General features: G+C 44.3%; 1 protein-coding gene across 2 annotated transcripts in view; it reads left to right on the plus strand.

Moving 5' to 3' along the window:
• Positions 1–19,236, plus strand: part of LOC123757274 (serine protease inhibitor 88Ea) — a 98,058-nt gene extending 78,822 nt beyond the window's left edge. Inside the window, exon 7 of one of the 2 annotated variants that reach the window (XM_045740813.2) lies at positions 17,993–19,236. In XM_045740813.2, coding sequence (XP_045596769.1) covers positions 17,993–18,138 — 146 coding nt within the window. In that variant the 3' untranslated portion in view covers positions 18,139–19,236. Of the gene's footprint in view, positions 1–2,263; positions 2,543–17,992 lie in introns of those variants that run through there. The other variant, XM_045740814.2, reaches the window with a different exon arrangement.
• Positions 19,237–21,953: the final 2,717 nt, after the last annotated feature.

Raw genomic sequence — 21,953 nt, forward strand, 5'->3', positions numbered from 1 at the left:
GCCTCATTCATCTCCAAAGGTTGACAGGAATATTAACAATGCATTTGGAGCGAGTATATTATTGGGATAATCTACTCGCTACAGAACTCCCCCTCCCAGGGGATGAAAGGAAAAATACTTGATCAAGGAACTTAGCTGGTCGGTGAATAGTACGCCCTGCTCGCGTTGCATAGCCATCAAAGTTAACTTCCTCCTCTTCGCTGATGTCATCTAACTGGGGTCGTAGGGTGGGAGGTCGCACAGGATCGTCCGTCGTCGCAGGATCAGGTTGTGGTGCGGCTGGTAACTGGGGTTGTAGGGCGGGAGGTCGTACAAGTGTCGCAAGATGTCCGAACAATGTGGGATGAATCGATGATAAAAATTCACTACACCAAGAAATTCTTGCAACTTCTTTGGAGTGGATGGGCGCGGGAATTCCTTGATTGCCTCGATTTTCTTCTCTAGTGGTTGGACCCCTGCTGCTGACACACGGTGTCCCAAGAAATCCAGCTCTGGAACATGGAAAATACACTTCTCGGAGTTGAGCTGCAAGCCGAAGTTGCGCAGACGGGTGAGAAGGAGTCGGAGGTGTAGCAGATGTTCTGTTGGTGATGTTCTGGCCACCAGCAGATCGTCAATGTAGGCGTAGCAAAAAGGAAGGTCCTTAACTACTTGGTCGATGAAGCGTTGGAATGTCTGGGCTGCATTCCGTAGACCAAAAGGCATCCGGACGAATTCAAACAGTCCAAAAGGTGTTGTGATCGCTGTTTTCGGAATGTCTGCCGGTTCCACAGGGATCTGGTGAAATGCCCGCACAAGGTCAATTCTCGAAAAAATGGTTGCGTTGCTCAATCCCTGTGAGAAATCCTGGATGTGTGGTATTGGGTAGCGATCCGGTAGAGTACGAACGTTGAGAGCCCTGTAGTCTCCGCAAGGGCGCCATTCCCCTGGGGCTGTTTTCGGGACCATATGGAGAGGTGAAGCCCATGGACTGTTCGAAGGGCGGATTATTCCTGCCTCCTGTAGCTTATTGAATTCAGCACGTGCTACCGCCAGTCGTTCCTGTGCCAGGCGGCGTGGTCTGGCGAAGGTAGGTGCTCCCGTTGTAGTAATGTGATGCGTAATCGTATATTGCACCTCGACTGCACCTCTGGTCGAGGGCTGGCGGGTTGGGTCACATCTTTGAATTCATCCAGAAGTGCTTGAAGTTCCGTAGATGCGACTGGGGTGACGATGTTAACTTGTGTAGAGGTACTAGGAGAGGCTCGAAGTACTGCACCTGCGGGATCCACAATAAGTCGATGGTGTTACAGGAAATATTAACAATGCATTTGGAGCGAGTATATTATTGGGATAATCTACTCGCTACAACACCACCACCTCCCTCCTCCCTCAGCATTACTCCTCCCATCATATAGCACAGTGCTAATTATCACAACACTCCTGCTATTATCAGAATCCTGGTCATTTTTATCACAGTCTGGGGTCTTCTGTTATACTATCATAACTACATAATACCAGTTACATATATTTTTTACTTTTTAGGTGATGCTGTGGTCACAAGGTGAACAGCAGTGCTGTTAGCTCATGATGCATGCGCCAACCTTGGTTGCTCACTCAGTTCTGAGGCTCTTGCACCCGGGAATGTTGCCCACAATTTTTTTTTTCCAAGATGGTGTCTGTTTACTATTGGCCGTGGCTGGATTATAGCTGCCCCTTTTCCTTGCGGGGCATTTAAAATTGTGCGCTAGACCTAAATTGTACATGTGCGATGTGCACGATTCCGTGACAGTTATTCCCTACATACATGTATGTTTTGCACGGTTGAAGGCCCCTACATATTGCCCCCCCCCCACCCCCCCCAAAAAAATGGATCATGGCCCCTGGTGTAGGAACCAGCTGTGCTCTAGAAAGATGCTGCACGGGGTGACATAAGTAAACCATACAAATGGATGAAAAGGTATAAGGAATGAGGATATAAATAAGTTTTTAAATATAATGCAAAAGAAAACATGAAACAAAGGGTATACATTAAATTGGTTCAGTTTAGATTCTGGAAGAACCTGGGTAAACACTAATTTTTGAAGTATAATGGTTGTAGATTTATGGAGCAAATTATGCAGTAGCAAATGGGATCACTTGATAATTTCAAGTGTTGGTTAGACACACCTATAAGTTTGAGTGGATATAAATATGAACGTCCTCGTATGGGGTCACTAGGCTTGCTAGTTCCCTTCATGATTATTTGTGTGATATTTTAAGAATGTGATTTATTTTATTACAGTGCTCACTGGCATGCGTTCCAGAAGCCCGGTACCTAAAAAGTTCATCTGTAACCGGCCATTCATATTCTTGATCACGGACAAGGCCAACAGTATAACACTCTTTGCTGGTCATGTGGTCAACCCTGCACACCTGGCCAGAGTTTAGTGATCTCATTATTCTCATACCGCTGGCACCCATGTGGCTCTCACAAGCTCCAACCCGTTCTCGCACTTTCGTACAGTCAATATTGACTTACTAAATACGTGCATACGTGACATACTAAACATACTAGTTTACCTTAAGCTTCATAGAAAACACCGACCTTACCTAGCCTTCTTAGTATGTTAAGATAAGCATCTTACTGCTTCGTAATTACAATTATTACTTAACCTATTATAGGTATAGGATTATAGGTAATGGATGAAAAGGTATAAGGACTGAGGATATAAATAAGTTTTTAAATATAATGCAAAATAAAACATGAAACAAAGGGTATACATTAAATTGATTCAGTTTAGATTCTGGAAGAACCTGGGTAAATACTAATTGTATTAATACTAACCTATTACAGGTATAGGTTAAGTAATAATTGTAATTACGAAGCAATAAGATGCTTATCTTAACATACTAAGAAGGTTAGGTAAGGTCGGTGTTTTCTATGAAGCTTTTCACGGTAAACTAGTATGTTTAGTATGTCACATATGCACGTATTTAATAAGTCAATGTTGACTAAGAAAGTGCGAGAACGGGTTGCAATCTTGCATGGTTATTTTGTACAAGACTTGTAAAGTTTCCCATCAGTGCATGTTGTAGTTCAAGACACTGTCCCGAGTGTTAACTTAATTTATTATGCACTCCATACCCATCCTGTGGGTGGTAGTGAAAAAAGTTAGATACATAATGGGTTTGGACCAGTCCCCCAAAATTCATTGATATGGAAGTTAGTCTTGATAAACTAGTTACATATGTGGTGAGCTAGTTTCATAATTGATTTGCTTATCACGTACACCTTCCCCTCTAATCATGTGAATGGTGGTGGAAAGGTTACAATCACTCATATTTACTGTCTACAAACCAAGGATATTTGGCAAAAATTTCTGGTAGAACATTTTGAATATATTTACACATTTCTTGAGCATTTGTTATAGAGCCATCTCCAAATTCACACCTTTTAGAGTGGTGAGTTTCAAGCAGTGTAGGTCTTTTCCAAGTGTTGCAACACCAGGAGCTTTCACAGTGGCCAGAGTATTTTTAAAATAAAAAATAAAAATAAATGTTTATTTAGGTAAGGTACATACATACAAGAGATTTTACAAAGATTGATGGATTTATAGATAGAGCTAGTACATACAATGCCTAATGCCACTATTTACGCAAAGCGTTTCGGGCAACTTTTACTCCACACTTTTTAAATTTTGTACTTTTCTGCTGTAGAATTTAACTTTAAATTTGTTTAATAATGGGAGTGTTAATACCATACTGTAGTAATATGGTGCATTACGTGCTGAATCATGTCAAAAGAAATATTTATAGTACAGAGCATGTCTGGACTCATTAGCAAGCCACTTCATGCAAGTCGAAGGTTAAAAAGAATCAAAATCTTGGTTCTGTGTTTGTCACGTGTCAAGAACTTGACAAGCATGCGTGGTTAGGTCTGGCGATATTATTGGAAGCGTTACGTGCCTGACACCCCACACTCATAACCTAACAAACATAATTTTTAGGGTGGTAATAGTAATCTCGACACCTATTCAACACAGTTTGTGGCAAGTGACTCTTGACATGTTATGGAACTATTGGTTGGCTAATATATTGTACTCTATACAGTAGCTAAAAACCAAATTACAATAGAGCAGGAAATCATAAATTATGGTACTCTTGGAAAAATGGAAATCCTAACGAAGTTTGATAGTACAGGTGTACTGTAAATATGATAATCAAAAAGTGAACTGGAATTTTAGAACTTGGAATTAATCATGAATTTTGAGCTGCTTGGAGAAATGCGACACTTCTCGCAGCAAACCTTGAATGAAGCTTCAAGTTCATGTAGTAGAGATTTTTTTTAAGTTTATTGTGCACTCTGGCCATAACCATCATGTGGGTGGTAGTGGAAATGATTAGAGGTACAATAATGGGCTCAGGAATTGAACCCCACAATTCATTTGGCTAAGTACCCAATAACTCTTGATAAGCTATATACAGAGGTCCACATGCTTTTCAAACCCTAGGGACTGGACTGAACAGATAACTTGTGTCCAGATAAGTGGTTTGTCATCCTGAAAATCTAGGGGGAAAAAATTGAACATTTTGTTGCAGAAATTACAGTATTTTATTTGTAGTCACCAATATGAGAAGTTCTGATCCCTTGTTAACTTAGATTATAGTTAATAGAGCATTGTTTTTTAGATACAAAAAATGTGATGGTGGATGATAGTGGTAGGTTGACTGAAGTGAACCTGAGTAGACTACCTTTTACCACGTACTCTAATGTATTTAATGCTATGGCAGAGTTGAAAGCTTCTGAGCCACCCATTAGTGTATGAACACTGCTCAAGTGGTGCTGTGTAGTCACTGGGCAAATTTGTTTTAGTTCCATCTTTATCACTTTTTTCTCTCTCTGCCTCGCCACTGAATCAAACTTTGTATTCGGACAATCCCAAAACGCATAAGTGGCATCCGGTAGGCATGTGGTCGTCTGTAGTTTAATGTAACAATCATTAATGGGTTAAGAACTGGACCATAATTTAAGCAAAGGATTTTAAATTTGTGGTGAACTAGTCACCCATAATTGGATTTGCTTTTGAACTCCATACCATGCAGTGGGGCCCCTTTTTACAAATCTTTATTTCTGAAATATATAATTTATGTACATTCATATCAAAGTATTGCACCAAGTATTGGTAGTGGAATAATACTGTAATTTAAATCTTTCAACTACTGTTTGATAAATAAAATTATAAAATGTTAACGTGTTTAACTTCTCAAGTGAGGAGAGATGCAAGTAATTATGAGTGCAAAAGCTTATAAATGGCTATATCAGGATCCCATTATGAGCAGAATGACTTCAAATAAGTGAAGGCAGTCACATAATTTTAGAGAAAAACATGGAACATAAAGGAACACATGAAAACAATTAAAGGTATTGAAAATGGACAGTGTAAATAGGCAATGAATGACTTATAACAGAATAATGCAGTACTGATAATGTTGTTGGTGCATTTCATTAGGTACCAATGAGTTTACATACGAAGAAGCGCTGGTTGGGTTGAGGCACACTGCACTGCATCTCTTGTAGTCTATGAGCAGATAGTCCCTCACCCGGCCACTTGGGAAGGTTATCCATTTCCATGCCTCAGAAGGAATTCCCCACTATTTCCATGTATAGCTTCTGCAGTGCTGGAACCTGACTTGACAACCTTTTTGAGATCACACTGCGGATTCTAAACCCTCACCTGCCACTTCAATGCCAGTAGCTACTACACTGCTACCCAGTGGGATCAGCTCTGCTTATGGATGCCTTGATTGTAATGATGGCACCTTATGCCTGGCTTCATATAATAATATGAAGGGTTCTACTAATAATTTAACAATGTCCTGATGACTTCTAATGAAGGTACAGTATGTCATCCCACTCCATCTCTATTGCAAAGAGTAATATTATAGATTGCCATTGCAATATTACAACCCATCCTCTTGTTTTGGTAGTACTTAGTGACGATGAGGACCATAGTACATATACCAATATTCAATGGAATTAGAAAGTAGTTCTCGGACATACTGAAATTGGACAGACCGGAAAGACTTTTGTTGCAACGACACACTAACCTTACCTTCCTAAGCCTAATACATGCTATCCAAGGTCTACTATTGTACATGTATGCTATACTAGACCTAGGAAGATTTTTTTTTTTTGTAGCTTATTTTTTTGGCCTCTATAAACTGCGTAGTACAAAATTCTCCTATCTAATTCCTTAGTACGTCAATGTTTGTACTATTATGCACAGTTACAAATAACCAGCGTTGACTGTAATGAAACGCCGTTTCCTGGGCGAGTCCCGGAGCTATCCAGGGTGATGTGCTAATGTCAGACTTTGGCATCAGTCATGTGTCTGGAGTTCTGTGGGCCTAGTGGGGACCATGAGCCAGCACCTGGCCCCCTCAGAGGCATGAGGAGCAATGGCCTATAGAAACCCCTGTGTGGTTGGAAGCATTCTATGTCTACCATCAACATGGTTAGGCACCCAGAAAGGTAAGTGTCCCAAAACAAACCCCGATTCTGGTGAAAATTGCTAAAAAAAAAAAAAAAAAGTGGATAGAACTCCCCAAACAGAAACAAGCAAACGAGTATGACGTCACACGTCGCTGTGCCGTCTGTGCAGCTCCCCCATCCCTGGGAGGGGGAAGGGGGAGCCCCAGACCCCTACGCCGGCCATCCACACTCCAGTCCTGAGGCTGGATATAAAAAAAAAGTGTGAAAACCGCCAACCGTGAGAAGGGAGGGTTGCCGGGGAGCTTCCGGGACACGCCCAGAAAATGGCGTTTCATTACATTCAACACTGGTTTTCTGGAGCTACCTACCCAAAGACGAAAACAAGAGGGACTTAACCCGGGAGGCAGAAGTTGCCCACTTCCTGACGCAAAACGGAAACAAAGGACTGCAACTGCTAACCCAAGGCCACACAGGCCTGACAAGGCTCAGGAACATCAACGAAGGAAGGCATAGCCAACCTACGAACGACGGGGACACAGACAGCAGGCTGGCAGGACCGAACCACCCTGCAGATGACCTGAGAGAACCACACCCAGGAACAAGGGAAAACCAGCGCCTGGCTGAAGAGACGCCCGATCAGCATACTCTCCTACAGAGTGGAGGTACTAACGTATCACGATACATTGTAGCCGAGAATATTCCGGAAGCACCGCTAGTGGAATAAGGCCAGAGCCACACATGCAGGAGAAGAGAAGGGTAGAAGCGAATGCGGCGCCCCACACCCGTATGCAGAGAAAACTAGGAGTCTTCCATATATTGATAATCCAGAACACATCCAGTATCCACGGGGCCCGAACTGGAGAGATAAGAGAAGCGAGAGAGACGAAGCACCCAAGAGAAAAATGACGTGGAACACCAACACTTGTGTACACCTACCATAACAAAAACTCCCACAGCGCATGCACAGGACGCATGAGGTCCGAACTGCACAACCTGTCTGGCGGGGAGGGAGCCAACTAGGAGGATTTAAGGAATATTAGCAGTGCCAAGACAGCACGGAGAGAAGATACAAGTACAAAAGAACGAGACAAGCACAAGCAGAAAGCACAAAATCACGAAGGCTCATAAAGGCACAGTTGCACCCGAGACCAAAGGACATGCAGAACCCCAATATGAGGGGAACATGACCCCAACATGACGGAGAAGTCCTGTCCCAAGAGAAGAACGGCGAGAAAACGGAGAAGAGTATCCACCGATAGGACAGACCCGAAGGGACAAGTTACCGAACCCGGGGAGGGGCCGATGCCCAACTACTCATACACAGAGGGAAGAAAGGAAAAACTCCCACTTCTCGTAACCGCAAGCTCCACCCAGAAGGTAGGAAACTTCGGCGGGGCCCAACGGGGCCCGAGGTCACCCCCCCCCCCCAAGGCAGCCACTTCCCAGCCCTGGGGCTGAGCCGTCCCCCCCAAAACCCCAGCCTTACAATAAAAAGCAGGGGCAACTGGATAAATACTAAAGAAGGGAGCCCACTGGCAGACTCGTACAACATGGCTGGAGGAACAGGCTCGAATGCCTCCGTCACTACCCCGAAAGGGGAAATTCCCGAGATCGCCCGAGTCTTAAGACCGTCCAATCCCTGCCCCGACCCCGAACCCACATACGGCGAGGATCCGGATGCAGAGAGAAGATAGGGAAGGGGGAAGGGGGGGAAACAGATTAAACCACAACAGGGGAAAGGTAAAGAGGTGTGGACGGATACAAAACCAAAACGACCCCCCTCCCCACAAGCGCCGTCACAACCACCAAAACAGGGCAGCCTCGGGGCTTCCAGGGAGCAAACAACCTCATGCATTGCAACCACCTGAACCCAACGTGCAATGCCCATGCTGCCTGCCTTATGCAATGCCCGCATATTCAGCATAAGACTGGGTAACAGTTACAAACAAGTAAGTAATTATCAAAAAGAAGGCACCAAACCGGGAAGGCTATGTAGCACCATTAAATGTGTGGGATAATCAGAGGGCGCTAAATATCACCAAGGATGCCAATACGAGAACAGAAAGGCATAAGGCAAACGATATCAAAAGTATCAGTTGCCAAGAATACTATCGAGAGACGAGCATTCACGGGGGACAGTTGGAAAACAAGACACACGCTCGTTCCGGAAGTCAGGACATTCAACAAGGATATGCACAACTGTAAGAGGGACAATGCAATTAGGACAATAAGGAGCAGGGCGGCGCTCCATCAAGTGACCATGAGTTAAGCGAGTATGGCCAATACGCAACCTTGCCAGAGCCGTTTCCCATCGCCGGTTACGGTGGTAGGAGGACGGCCACGAGGACACACAACTTTTAAGAGAACGTAGCTTGTTACCAGTAACAGACGACCAACAAGCCTGCCAACGGGTAAGGATGGAGGAATGGATAACCAGGTAAAAGTTGGAATAAGGAATACGTTTACGAGAAATGGGACAGGAGCGGACAGCCTCCCTGGCGGCAGCATCCACACGCTCATTTAAAGAGACACCAATATGGCTGGGAACCCAACAAAACTCAACCGACCTAAATTTACTGTGAACAAGAAACAGCCAATGCTGGATCTCTAAAACCACTGGATGAACCGGATTAAAGGACCCGAGAGCCATGAGGGCACTACCAAAGTCAACAACTACAAAGGAAGATTGACAACGAGAGAGCAGGAGACGAAGAGCATAGAGAATAGCATAAAGCTCCGCTGTGAAGATGCTAGTCTCCAGATGTAAGCGACACAAATAAGTGTGAACAGGAAAAACAAAGTAGCCAACACCGTCCGCAGACTTAGACCCATCAGTGAAGATGGAAACGGAGTGGGAGTGAGAAGAAAAGTGCTCAAGGAAAAGGCGTTTTAGAACCGTAGGAGGGGTAAAAGCTTTAGGGATGTGGGTCAAGGACGTACAAAACTGCGAAAGGGTGACTCTCCACGGGGGCAAAGAAGGAACTACACGAGGAGAAATATTAGAAATATGAACGGAAAGAGAATCCTGTAAACGAGATAACCAGACAGAAAGAGGGAGGGGGTGAAGAGGAACAGGAACCGCAGGAGGGGTAAAAGTTAAAGCACGACAGAGGCGAGAGGAAGGATGTTGCAAGGACCGCGCTAGATAGCGAAGACAGTAGTGATCACTGCGGTCCTGGAGAGACAGGAAGCCAGTGTCAAAATAGAAACTGAGGATGGGAGTTGAACGAAAGGCACCAGAACTGAGGCGCAACCCAGTATGGTGCAAAGCATCAAGACGGCGAAGAGTGGAAGGAGAAGCAGACAAGTAAGCAGGGCAACCATAATTGAGCTTAGACAGGACGAGAGAGGAATGTAAAGCAAGGAGTGCGCACCTATCCACTCCCCAAGAAGTATGGGACAATACCTGAAGGAGGGTAAGGGCCTTAGAGCACTCAACACGGAGGTAAGAGATATGGGAAGACCAAGACAAACGAGCGTCAAAGAATAACCCCAAAAGCTTTGTGGAATCTTTGTACTCAAGGGGATGACCATAAAGTGACAAAGATGGACGAAGAATGACCCGTTTCCGAGAAAGTCATGGCACAAGTCTTAGTAGTAGAGAACTTGAAGCCATGATCGGTGGCCCAAGACGACACGGCATCAATCGCAAGTTGAAGCCGGCGTTGGAGGAGAGGCAAATCATCACCCTGACAGCAAAGGGTAAGATCATCGACATAGAGAGAGGAGAAGACGCCTGAAGGAAGAGAGGAAAGAAGACCATTGAGGGCAACCAGAAAAAGAGTAGTGCTCAGAACACTACCCTGGGGCACACCTTCATATTGCTGAAAAGAGGCAGAGTGGTACCAAGCCTCACCCGAAAGGAACGACGAGAGAGGAAGCTGCGGAGAAAGAGAGGGAGATGACCACGAAGGCTAAAAGAATGAAGCTGGGATAGCATATGATATCTCCAAATGGTGTCGTAAGCCTTTTCCAGGTTAAAAAGGACAGCAACAACGGAGGTCTTTGCAACAAAAGCAGTACGAATATAGACCTCCAAGTTCACCAGGACATCTGTTGTGCTGCGGCACTTGCGGAAACCAAATTGAGAAGGGGAGAGGTGGTGATGGTGTTCCAGGAACCACATCAGATGAACATTAGCCATACGTTCAAAGAGTTTGCAGACATAACTTGTGAGGGCAATAGGGGGATGTTCCCAGAGACCCTGGTTTGGGAACAGGGAGGACAACAGCATCGAGCCAGTCCTCAGGGATTGACGACGACTCCGAGATCCGATTATACAGACTCGGTAAATACTTAGACGTGCACGGAGGGAGATGGCGAAGCATTTCATAATGAATACCATCAGAGCCCGCCGCAGTAGAACCGCAGAGGGCCAGGGCAGAACGAAGTTCAGAGAGAGAGAGAGAGAGAGAGAGAGAGAGAGAGAGAGAGAGAGAGAGAGAGAGAGAGAGAGAGAGAGAGAGAGAGAGAGAGAGAGAGAGAGAAGGGATCGTTATAGGGAAGTTGAAGACGAGTGCAGAAATCTAAAGTACGAGACTCAAGGACAGGTTTATGAAGAAGGAAAGATTGGGGAAGATGAAGACCAGAGCTAACAGAAGAAAAGTGGGAACCCAGTTCGGTCGCAACCTGCAACGGGTCTGCCACAAGAGTACCATGGAGGTGAAGGACCGGTGAAACATCGGGAACGAACTTACCCGCTAGTCTTGCGGATACGCTTCCAGATCTATGGCAGAGGAGTTTCGGACATAATGGTGGAGACATAAGATGCCCAACATTCACATTTAGCCGTACGGACGGCCCTATGGGCCACCGCACTCACTTTCCAAAAGAAAAGAAAAGAATCGGCCGTCTGCCGACGGCGGTGTCTCTTCCAGGCTGCACACTTACAACGGACAGCCCGAGCACAGTCTGCATTCCACCAGGGAATGCACTTCCGTGGACCCCGAGAGGAAGAGCGAAGAACAGAGCAGAGGGCAGCGTCTAAGACAGTGTCATGAAAAAGGAGGATAGAGCGAGGGAGAGGCAGAAGGGAGAGGTCAGAGAGAGCAGCACTGAGGGTAAAGAGGTTCCAGTCCGTCACCCCAAAGAGGTTCCAGACATCACCCCAAAGGGAATGACGACAATTAAAATCACCCAGCAGGAGCACAGGCTCCTGCAAGGAGTCCAGTAGGTGTTTCAGATCAGGAAGAGAAAGCGGGACACTCAGAGGGTGATAAATGGAACAAACAGTGTACCATTTCCCCACAAAGATATGAGCAGCAGAACAATGGAGAGGCGAAAGGAAAAAGTAAGGGGACAAAGGGAACATAAGAGCGAATCAAGAGAGCAGAGGAGTTAGGAGCCCCAGCAACAGCTGGGGGGGGGGGGGAGAGAGAGGAATAGCCACGAAAGTGACCAGGACGAGCACCAAGCATCGGCTCCTGGAGACAGACACAAAGGGGCGAAAATTGCGAAATCAGAAGTTGGAGTTCAAGGAAATTGGCGTAATAGCCCCGAACGTTTCATTCAAGAATAGACATCGACGAGAAGAGAATGGACAACAACAGAGAACAAGGAAGAAACAAAGGTGAAAGAGCAACATAGCACGTTAAAGAAGATCAGGGTCGGGATCAGGGTCAGCAAAGTCAGGATTAGGGAGCATGGGTAAACTGAGCAAAGACGCAGGGAAGGAAGCGGGAAAACAGACCAGAGGTGGACAGGCGGGGTCAGGAGGAGGCAACCGAGAGGAGCAGTCAAGGACAGCAGCAGGAAGAGGGGGAGTAGAAAGAGGGGGAGCGCACCTCAGCAAGGGCAGAACCCGAGAGGGAAGAGGGGGCCAAAGAAACCTCCATAGCAGGAACAGGGGGCGCAACCACCAAAATGGGAGGGGAAGGAGCGATAGTCAGATGTAGGGGCCGAGGAATAAAGCAAAGCCTTCTTACCTGCTGGGGAGGAGGATGGAGAGGAGCCAGGCTTATGCTTCTGACTGAAAGAGACAGGTGTCCCAGCAACTACGTACTGGGCAACGGATTCCAGTGTCTCAACAGAAGCTGAACGAGAGCACACACGACGGCCGTTAGGAAAGCGATGGACATCAGCCCGCACTGACAGGCGGCGGGGAGAGTCAATAGATGGAGAAGGACGGGAAGGAGGATCGGAGGGAGACGAGGTAGAAGACACAGGAGACATGACAGACCGGGCAGAAAGAAGGGAAACCCCAGACAGAGGACCAGGACGGGGACCCTACGGGACAGAACTCAAAGGAACAGAGGAGGGGGCAGTGGGCGTATCAGGGTCCAAGGCCCGTAAACGGTTGTGAGTTTGAGGAAGGTGGGAAGGACAAGGAGAGGAAGAGCGCAACACACGAGCATAAGAGACGTTAGCATAAGGTGGGAGCCGGGGAACCTGGCGCGTTGCCTCAGGAAAAGATAAACAATCCCGGTGCTTCAAGGTGAGGACGGCTATCTCAAGCTTGTAATGGATACACGCACGGGAGAAGGTAGGATTGGCCTCACCGCAGTTGAGGCAGCGAACCTGGGGAGAAGTGCACTCAGACTTGGTGACCTTCGCCCCAACACAAAGGACAGAGAGAGACAGTCCCAGAGCAGCTGGAGGGCACCATGCCCAAACCTCCAGCACTTGTTACAGAGCCTAGGAGAAGGAATGTACTCCTGGACAGAGCACCTGGTACCAACAAGATTGACAGAGGGCGGAAAGGTCCTACCATCAAAAGTAACCCGAAGGGGCTGACGGCGACGACCACAAAGGGAACGAGTAAACGTGTCTATCTGGAGGACAGAATGGCACTGGGCCTCAAGGATATGCTGAATATCATCATGGCAGTCCTGCAGATTCCGAACACCGGTTGCAACATGGGGTGGGAGGAGAATAGTGCCAACACTGGCATTCAACCAAGCGTTCTTGGAGACCCGAACAAGGGTCTCGCCAAGGCAGGATAAAACAGCCAAACGGGAGGTCGCATCCTGAGGAGCAGCAGCAACGACACGTGTACTGAGACGGTGGGGTTGAAGGTGACAGAGGCATCCACAGAATCAACAAGGTGCCCTATGAAGGGAGAAATCGTCAGAAGGCGCAGAATCAAGAGGGAGGAGATCAAAGTATTTGGCCCACGAAGCAGGACCAAACAAGGCCTGATAGGCATCAGAACGGGAAGGAATAGAGCGAGTGCGGCCATGTCGAGGATGGCGTTGAGAACCCCCAGAGAGAGACGGGTTAAAAGGTGCAGTAGTCACAACTAGAGACTAAGCCGTGCCAGGGGACGAGGTAGTCACTACTGGGGGCTTGGGGCTCGACCCAACCACAGAGGAGGGAGGGGAGCCGAGGGTAGTAGTCAGAGAGGCCAAAGGAGGAGCAAGGTCGGGACCCAACACAGCGGGGGCTACAGAGCCAAGTCTTCCAATACAGTCTGACTCGGGGGCTTGGTCGCCCACCCCACGAGCCTGAGAGGGATACAAGAGGGACATTCAACAACATAGACACGAAAAGAAACACTTTCACTCACGAATGTGCCCCCACACCCACCATAGAGCCACAATTAGAGGTAGGACACCCAACAAGAAGCTATCAGCGATCAAGCCAGGGTCCCCTAGGGGTGCATCGTGAGTATACGCCCCACAAACGCCACCTTAAGAACCGTCAGTCCGTCGAGATCAGGTTCAGTGACGAAAGGGGGATTGACAATAAAAGGGTCCCCTCGCTCGAGACGTTGGGTACTGCAATTCTACGGGTGCAAGAGTATGCCTCCTCAAGCACCCGGGCGTCAAAATAGAAGTCCAAAGGAATAACCAAAACAAGCAAAAGGTCGGCAGGAAACGACAAGTAGATAGGAGAAGAGGGGGGAGAAAAACGAAACAGAAGGAAAAGGAAAAGTTGTTCAGCACAATTAGAGAGGACAGCAGCAGGAGCACAAGGCTACAAAAGGACAGAGGACTGTCCCAAGGAGCATCACACTCCGGCAGCTGCCCACTAAGCCCCCCTCACGGCATTAACGGGCTGAACAGGGAGGGGGGGGGGGGGGGGAGAGTCACAAACAAGCTACAGCTCGCAGGACCCCGGGTCGAAGGTGTCACCGACCCAACAGGCAGCAGATGGAAGCAAAATCCATGTCACCCTGAGACAAGGGTGACATAAGGAAAATCCCAACCACAAGGGGGTTTTCCAGGGCCATTGCTCCCTGAAACCTCTCTGAAGGGGCCAGGTTCTGGCACTGGTCCCTGATAGGTCTGAACTCCTTAGCTAATGTCCCGGTCTAATATAACATACATTAGCCCGATAAGCTCCAGGAGTTCCCATAGGGGTTCCCCCACAGAAAAGAATTTTTTATGAACACTTTATTTCATGCGCACAGGGGGAATTTCACAATAAACTCTGTGCAGCACGGTGGTTAACAATTGCACTATGAAGTTTTAGCTAAAAACAGGTGCACAGTGCAGGGGTTAAATACTGAACAATTATGAGGTCCAGACCACTTCTTTTAAAGGTTAGATGCAACAAAAACTTAGAGCAATGGTTTCAAGCTTAACTAGCCTCAATGTAGGACAAAAAAAGGAGACTTTTAGCTCTTAGGGTTTTAATCCCACAGAACTGCCTAACCACCAAAGCCATTAATTCCAAAACAGTGCTGCAATTCAAAATTCACCTTGGTAAAATCATCGGGATAAATGTGGGGGACCATTGACAAGCTTCCTATTCTCATTGATACCACTAGAGAGAATGGCCCTTGGGGTAAATGTCATGCATCTGCTAGAAGCAAAATATGGATACAGTGCAAGGAATTCAGATATTTTATCAATGGTCAAATGTTCTGTCCAGTAATGTCTCCTCGCTGCCGCATTGCAATACATGTCGGAAGTTTGAGTATGTTGCTTCCGTTTGCAGAAGGGCAATGTTTTTGTACTCATTTTGTGGCTAGATTTAAGTATTCCAGTCTCTGTTGCCAAAACCATACTATTTCTGGAAATAAGTGCTGATACGAGAGCAATTACTGACACTTTGAGGGCAGAAAACACTAGTCTAAAGAGTTGTATGTTTAGAGCCGGGAACTACTGTATATACGAACAACATTCACCAGACAGATGTGACATTGTAGTTATTAATAATGTGCTTTGCAACTGTTGGAAAGAGCTTAAATTTTTTATTCGTAATAGCTTTCAAATTTGACTTTTCTCCATGGCATTCCTCTCATCACCAAAACAGGGACTGAGGAAACATCTCTGGCTAGGTTGCATACTGATCACACAAGATTAACCTTCTGTGATATATAAAATTACAATCATTACTAATATGACTTTTGCTATTACTCATCTAGTCTTTCTAGTCTTGGTATCCAAAATATCAAGCAACTCTTGAACATTCTGTAACAGATGGTGCTATAATTTGATAACTGTTGTACAGTACAGCTGTACTTCCATGTGATATAAGGGAAGAGGTGGTCTTGTATGTGAGGTAAGAAAGAAACAAGTCTTCTAGTGACACGATTCATGGGCCTGGTTGCCCATCGCATGATTTTGAGCAAGAGGGTGTTAGTCCCATGTGAATAAAATGAATCGGTTAGCAGCAGCTGTGCGTGTACATAAAACTAGAAGCTAGAAGAAAAAAAGAGGCGATATGATTACTACGTACAAGATAGTAACAGGAATTGATAAAATTAATAGGGAAGAATTCCCGAGACCTGGAGCTTCAAAAACAAGAGGTCATAGATTTAACCACCGTGCAGCGCCGAGTTTATTGTGAAATTCCCTTTGCATGAAATAAAGTAGTCCCAAAAAATTCTTTTCTTCGTAAAATGATAAATTCCCTTCCTTCCCTGAACATGTCTCTGTAAAAATAAATACTAAATTCCACTTACTTTGGCTGTGGAGACGTGGACAAGGATGCGCTGTGACGTCATCAGGGGCTGGTCGCCCGTGCGTGACACGCCCAGACACGATCGCACGGACCATTCAAGCAACGGGTGTTACCACAAATATATTTTTAATTATTTGTTCTATGTATTTCCAATGCGGTTTTATTTGTTTTTATATCGTATGTGATGCATATTTGTGTCCTTTACAATATGTATACACGTTGATAATGTTCCATCGAACTGTGATACATGTGTCAGCAATGTGTCCACAATAAATTTTTATTGTCGCAATATTACTTGTTAAAAATTCACTAAAATTACAATATGTACAGTTTCACACACTATTTACACAGTAACACTGTATTACACCCTCTGTACTTCGGAAGTGAGTAATAATCAACGAAGTAGTCCATGGTACACAGTGCGACTTTGCTCTAGTTGCACCAGGTACAGATAGATTTTCGCTTCCTGTTTCTTCGCTCTGTGTGCTTGCAAATAACGCACTCACGTACACCCTTGGCATTAGTACCTGTAGGTGGTATGTAGCCAAGGTTGTAAAATGTAAGGTAGTCTTGAAAAGATTACAGGAAAAGATCAATTTGTAAGGTAGTCGTGTAAACACCGCTTTATAAGGTCCCACACAGGAAGAGATTCAGCCATCCTCAAAGAATGTCTGTCAGTCAAGAAGAGATTCTGCTATTCTTGAAAATATCTATAGAAAACACCACCATGGAAGCCGCTAACACTGTTCATCTATGCTACTTGTATCAGATGCATCATCACTGAACGCAGAAAAACGATTCATCTATGTATCATCTATATAAATTGGAGATAGCATAGGTGGGCAAGTGTGGCGCTCAGAGCTACAACTGGATACGCTCGCTGTACTGTCCTCATAGGTGCGGTATCACTTGCATCCGACTTTTGTGTTAGGTCCTTATTTGTGCCTAGCTTCAACAATATTATGACCCTTATGTTCTTCGAACAATAAGGTTTGAATTTCACCAACAGAGTGCGATCTTTCAACACCGCATCGGACAGGTGTTTGGGAGCCAGAGGTGCGTGAGCCACCCATGGTTGCTCACTCAGTACTAACCCAGCCAGCATCTCTGTTGCATTCTGGGAATTTTTTCGAAGATAGCTACCTCTAACTGGAGGTCCTAAGAGTCCATTTCGTACACAACCAACTGCGTGCACATTTAGAATGGGTACGAAAAAATCATAAATAGTTTTCTCCGTTGGCGCAGTTTCCCACTGACCGAGAATACTAGGTTGGCGCAGTTAAGTGGTTAAACTAACGAAACAAAACTGCTGGAGAAATATAAGAAAATTTTCTTATGTAAACAGAGTGGTAGACGGTGGGAACAAGTTAGGTGAGAGGGTGATGGAGGCCAAAACCGTCAATAATTTCAAAGCGTTATATGACATAGTGCTGGGAAGACGGGACACCATGAACGTAGTTTTCATCCTGTAACTACACTTAGGTAATTATAGGATTCATAACCCATTTACACATTTGCATACTAGCAGTAACCAGCTGCTTTTGCTATTCTAACCGCATATATCCAGAAAAATTATACGGTCTTTTCAGGAGCAAATTTTTGTTCAAAGCACATTACCCTGGTAGAGGCCATCCTTTGTATTATGTTATGTATATATGATTTTTAAGGATGTAATTTCTTTCATTACAGGCCTGATCAACACACGTTTCGGAGGCCCTGATGCTGTACAGTTCATCTGTAACCGGCCATATGTGTTCTTGATTGCGGACAAGATCAACAATATCACAATTTTTGCTGGCCATGTGGTCAACCCTGCACACTTGACCAGAGTTTAGTGCAGTCTCGTTACACTGCTGACAAGCACACGGCTGTCACCTTCTTGGATCATCGCGTTTAATCATTTTTCTTATGCATGTACATTAGGCTTACAACACAAGTGAGCTTTCAGTCTACATATTCAATGCAGAGTTGCAATCGGTGAGACTTTCAGTGTGGCAAGAGACTGCACCACACTTTTTATATACAGTATTAGTTTTTTTTTTGTTTTTTTTTTAAACTTTAGAAACCAGCTCTGCAAAATTGAATTTTACATAGCTTATTCCCCCATTCTCAATGGAAATATAGCACTTTCATAATCACATCTCATAAACATTAATGACTAGCAATGCTTTTGACTAGCTGCAAAGTGGCTTCTTAGGTCTGAAGTTAAACAAAAATATAAAGTCAGGCCATGTTAAATGGCATGACAAGAACTATACAGGTATATAACATGTATATACACAGTATACTTGTTAGCTAGTTGGTCAGCAAGCCATTGTGATGGCCTTAATAACATCCTTACAGTTAGTAGGCCTTAAGCCCAACACCAGACCAAAGAACTTGACAGGTATGTGTCTGGTTCAAGTTTTTGGAAATGGAAGCTCTTTGCAGTCCACCTGAATAAGTAATGAAGAGCACATTTTGAGGACGATAGTAAAGTTTAGATTCATATGTTTTGGTTAAGTTATGTCTGACATTTGACAGCAGAATCTGATCATCGCAGGTTATTGCAAAAGCTTGTTGATGTGTTGTGGAACTCTTGGTTGGTTAAACATCTTGCTCCACATAGGTATGAACTAAACATGAAGTTTGATAATGATGACCCAGGAGGAGTGAGGTTATGAAACTTTTATTGACTTGAGTAAAGTTTGAACCAAATATGGCTCTTCTTGTAGCCTAATCCCCCCCCCCCCCCTTCCTTTTTCAATTCACGGACATTGATGCAAAATGAGTCACTACAAATCAGTTTGCTATTTATGAATTATACAAAAGTAGGATACATTATTTATAAAATTCTATAAATGTATTAACTGTTGATGTAATATATGCATATTGTAATTGTATTTTAAGGTGATTTTTAACTATGCTGTTTGCTAAATAAAATTATAAAATGTTAACGTGTTTAACTTCCCAAGTGAGGCAAGATAAGTAATTACCCAAAAAAAGTGCAAACCTGTGAGGTATAAAATATTAAGATGTCCTAGAGATAATTCAGGATGTCACTAAAAAGGAGCAGAAAGACTTTAACTCCCTTGACATCATTTGTCAGCAATATGTAACTTACTAGTCAAAGGTCTCTGGCTAACTATTCTGGTGACATGAAGGGAGGCCACAAGTAAATGGTCACATTTAACACTATCGGTATCCCGGCAGGCGCACTGCCAACTTAAGAGGTCATGCACCCAATGTGCGGGTGAGCGCGCAGGCAAGCGCGGGGCAACGCCTAAATGTGTATACTGTACTCGTTTCAGTTTTCTCACCTTAATTCTTGTGCTACTTCGCTCATTTTGGTATCATTGTGTTCGCAATTAAATTCCCTACAGATGTGTATAAATATAATGTCCAAAAGCCTGGCATGACTCCCAACAGCAAAGCCTGAAGTCGCCAAAAGTTACCTGTGAGCGCACAAAATCAGCAAAATGTGCATACTCGTTCCATTTTCTCCACCTTAATTCTCGTGCTACGTCGCTCGTTTTGGTATCATTGTGTTCGCAATTAAATTCCCTACATATGTGTATGAATATAATGTACAAAAGCCTGGAGTGCCTCCCCGCAGAAAAGCCTAAAGTTACCCGTGAACGAGCACCAATTTGTACACTGCAACCTAATGTGTATACTCGTTCAATTTGATAACATCAACTTTTGTGTTACATCTTTCATTTTGATATCAAATTGTTCGCAATAAAAAGGTGCGTATTTTAAATCTAGTCCCATAATGATAGAACAATAACTGGAATTTTAAATATTTTAATTCTGGAAGCTCATCATCACAAAATCATTTATATCTTTCCAGTGTTCTGACAAATTTTTGTGTTACATCTTTCATTTTGGTATCAAATTGTTCACAACGTAAAGGCGCACATTTTAAAACTAGTTCCAAGATAATAGGACAATAAATAGAATTTTAACAAATATTTTAATATTTTGACCAAAAACCTATTTATAATCTTTCAAGTGTTCGGACATCAAGTTTCATGTTATATCTTTCACTTTGGTATCAAATTGTGCGCAATCTAACGGCGCTTATTTTGATACTATCCCGAGGTCGATTGAATAAAAAAGGAATTTTATACAAATATTTTTGTAGTGGACGCAAGTCCGGTCCAAAGCTAGAATTCATGAGAAAAATAATGGACGCGAGTCCGGTCCAAGATGACCAATAATGTTAATACTATTCTTTCCTCATTTTTCATTGGGTTTTACAATGTCGGCATTCATTGATGGCGAGAAACCTACTCCTCCACTAATCGGGTGTAAATGGATTCTAATGTAAAGCCCTGGGTTAATTGCTGCCCTCTATTCTTACTACAACTTTGCTTTGGATATGTAATTTTTAACCAAGTTTAACCCCTTAACTGCACGGCCTCCAAATATGACCCCCCCCCAGTGCGCAGGAAATAAATTCTCTGGATTATTTTTATAAAAAAAAAAAAAAAAAAAAAAAAAAAAAAAAAAAAAAAAAAAAAAGGTGTCAAAAACCCTTCCCAGAATATGGGTATAGAAGGTCGGAATTGTACGTACTTTGGCTGCTATGGGGTCTGTAAGTTTGCGCGTGATGTCATCATTCCCTGGTAGCCTGTGGCGTACGCTCCCGGGGCCAGTAGGGCGCCCGAGCAGGATGAGCGAGCTGCTGCGATTGTTTTTTTTTTTTTTTAGATATATACAAGTGTTGTTACAATATATTTTTGTTCATCTTCTGTGCACAGTTCTAAATACATTTTATTTGCTTTTATGTGCCAATCCCATGTATAATGAACACGTACACTATATTATGGCAGTAGAACATCCGTACTGTCCGAAGACACTGTATTACGTGCATGACATGTGTACACATATCCGGCAAATATTTCCATTGTATCATGCTAATTTATGTACAGTATATATACAGTCTATTTACACTACACTATCACAGTGAGGTGGTGGTGGAGGCCAAAACCGTCAGTAGCTTCAAAGCATTATATGACGACGAGTGCTGGGTAGACGGGACACCACGAGCGTAGCTCTCATCCTGTAACTACATTTAGGTAATTACACTATATACATTCACCAGCAACACACTCAGAACTCTGTGAGTGTCAGCTGTCACACCCTCACTCCAAACATCCAGTCTCTCCCTTACTCCTCCAACATCTTACTCGCCAACATTGCTGCTCCCACCATACTGTAATTGTTTGTATTACACTATTTACACATGTTATGTATATCTATCTACATGTTTTATTCACCAGAACTATGCAAGTAAGCCAGTATTGTGTCCAAACTTTATAGTGGCCACCATATATTGCATGAGAAATCACACAGCAGCCAGCAGACGACGCTACAATTACGTCACCTCAGTTCACCAAAATAGCTCCTCCCAACATACTCCTGTTGCTGTTATTACACTATATAAACACATTGTATATACTCATGTACAGATGTGTTTACCATAGCGAACCACTAAGCTCGTATGATGAGGAAAACAAGAGTGGCTGCCACACACAGTGAGGCTACCTCGATTCTCTTCCTCGCTCCCTAACCACAATTCCTCCTCCCATAAAACTATGCACAGTGCTTATTATCACCACAATCCTGCTGTTATCACAATACTGGTCACTAAATCCTGTAAATA

Source organism: Procambarus clarkii, chromosome 13 (assembly GCF_040958095.1).
Source record: "Procambarus clarkii isolate CNS0578487 chromosome 13, FALCON_Pclarkii_2.0, whole genome shotgun sequence".
Taxonomy (NCBI): Eukaryota; Metazoa; Arthropoda; class Malacostraca; order Decapoda; family Cambaridae; genus Procambarus; species Procambarus clarkii.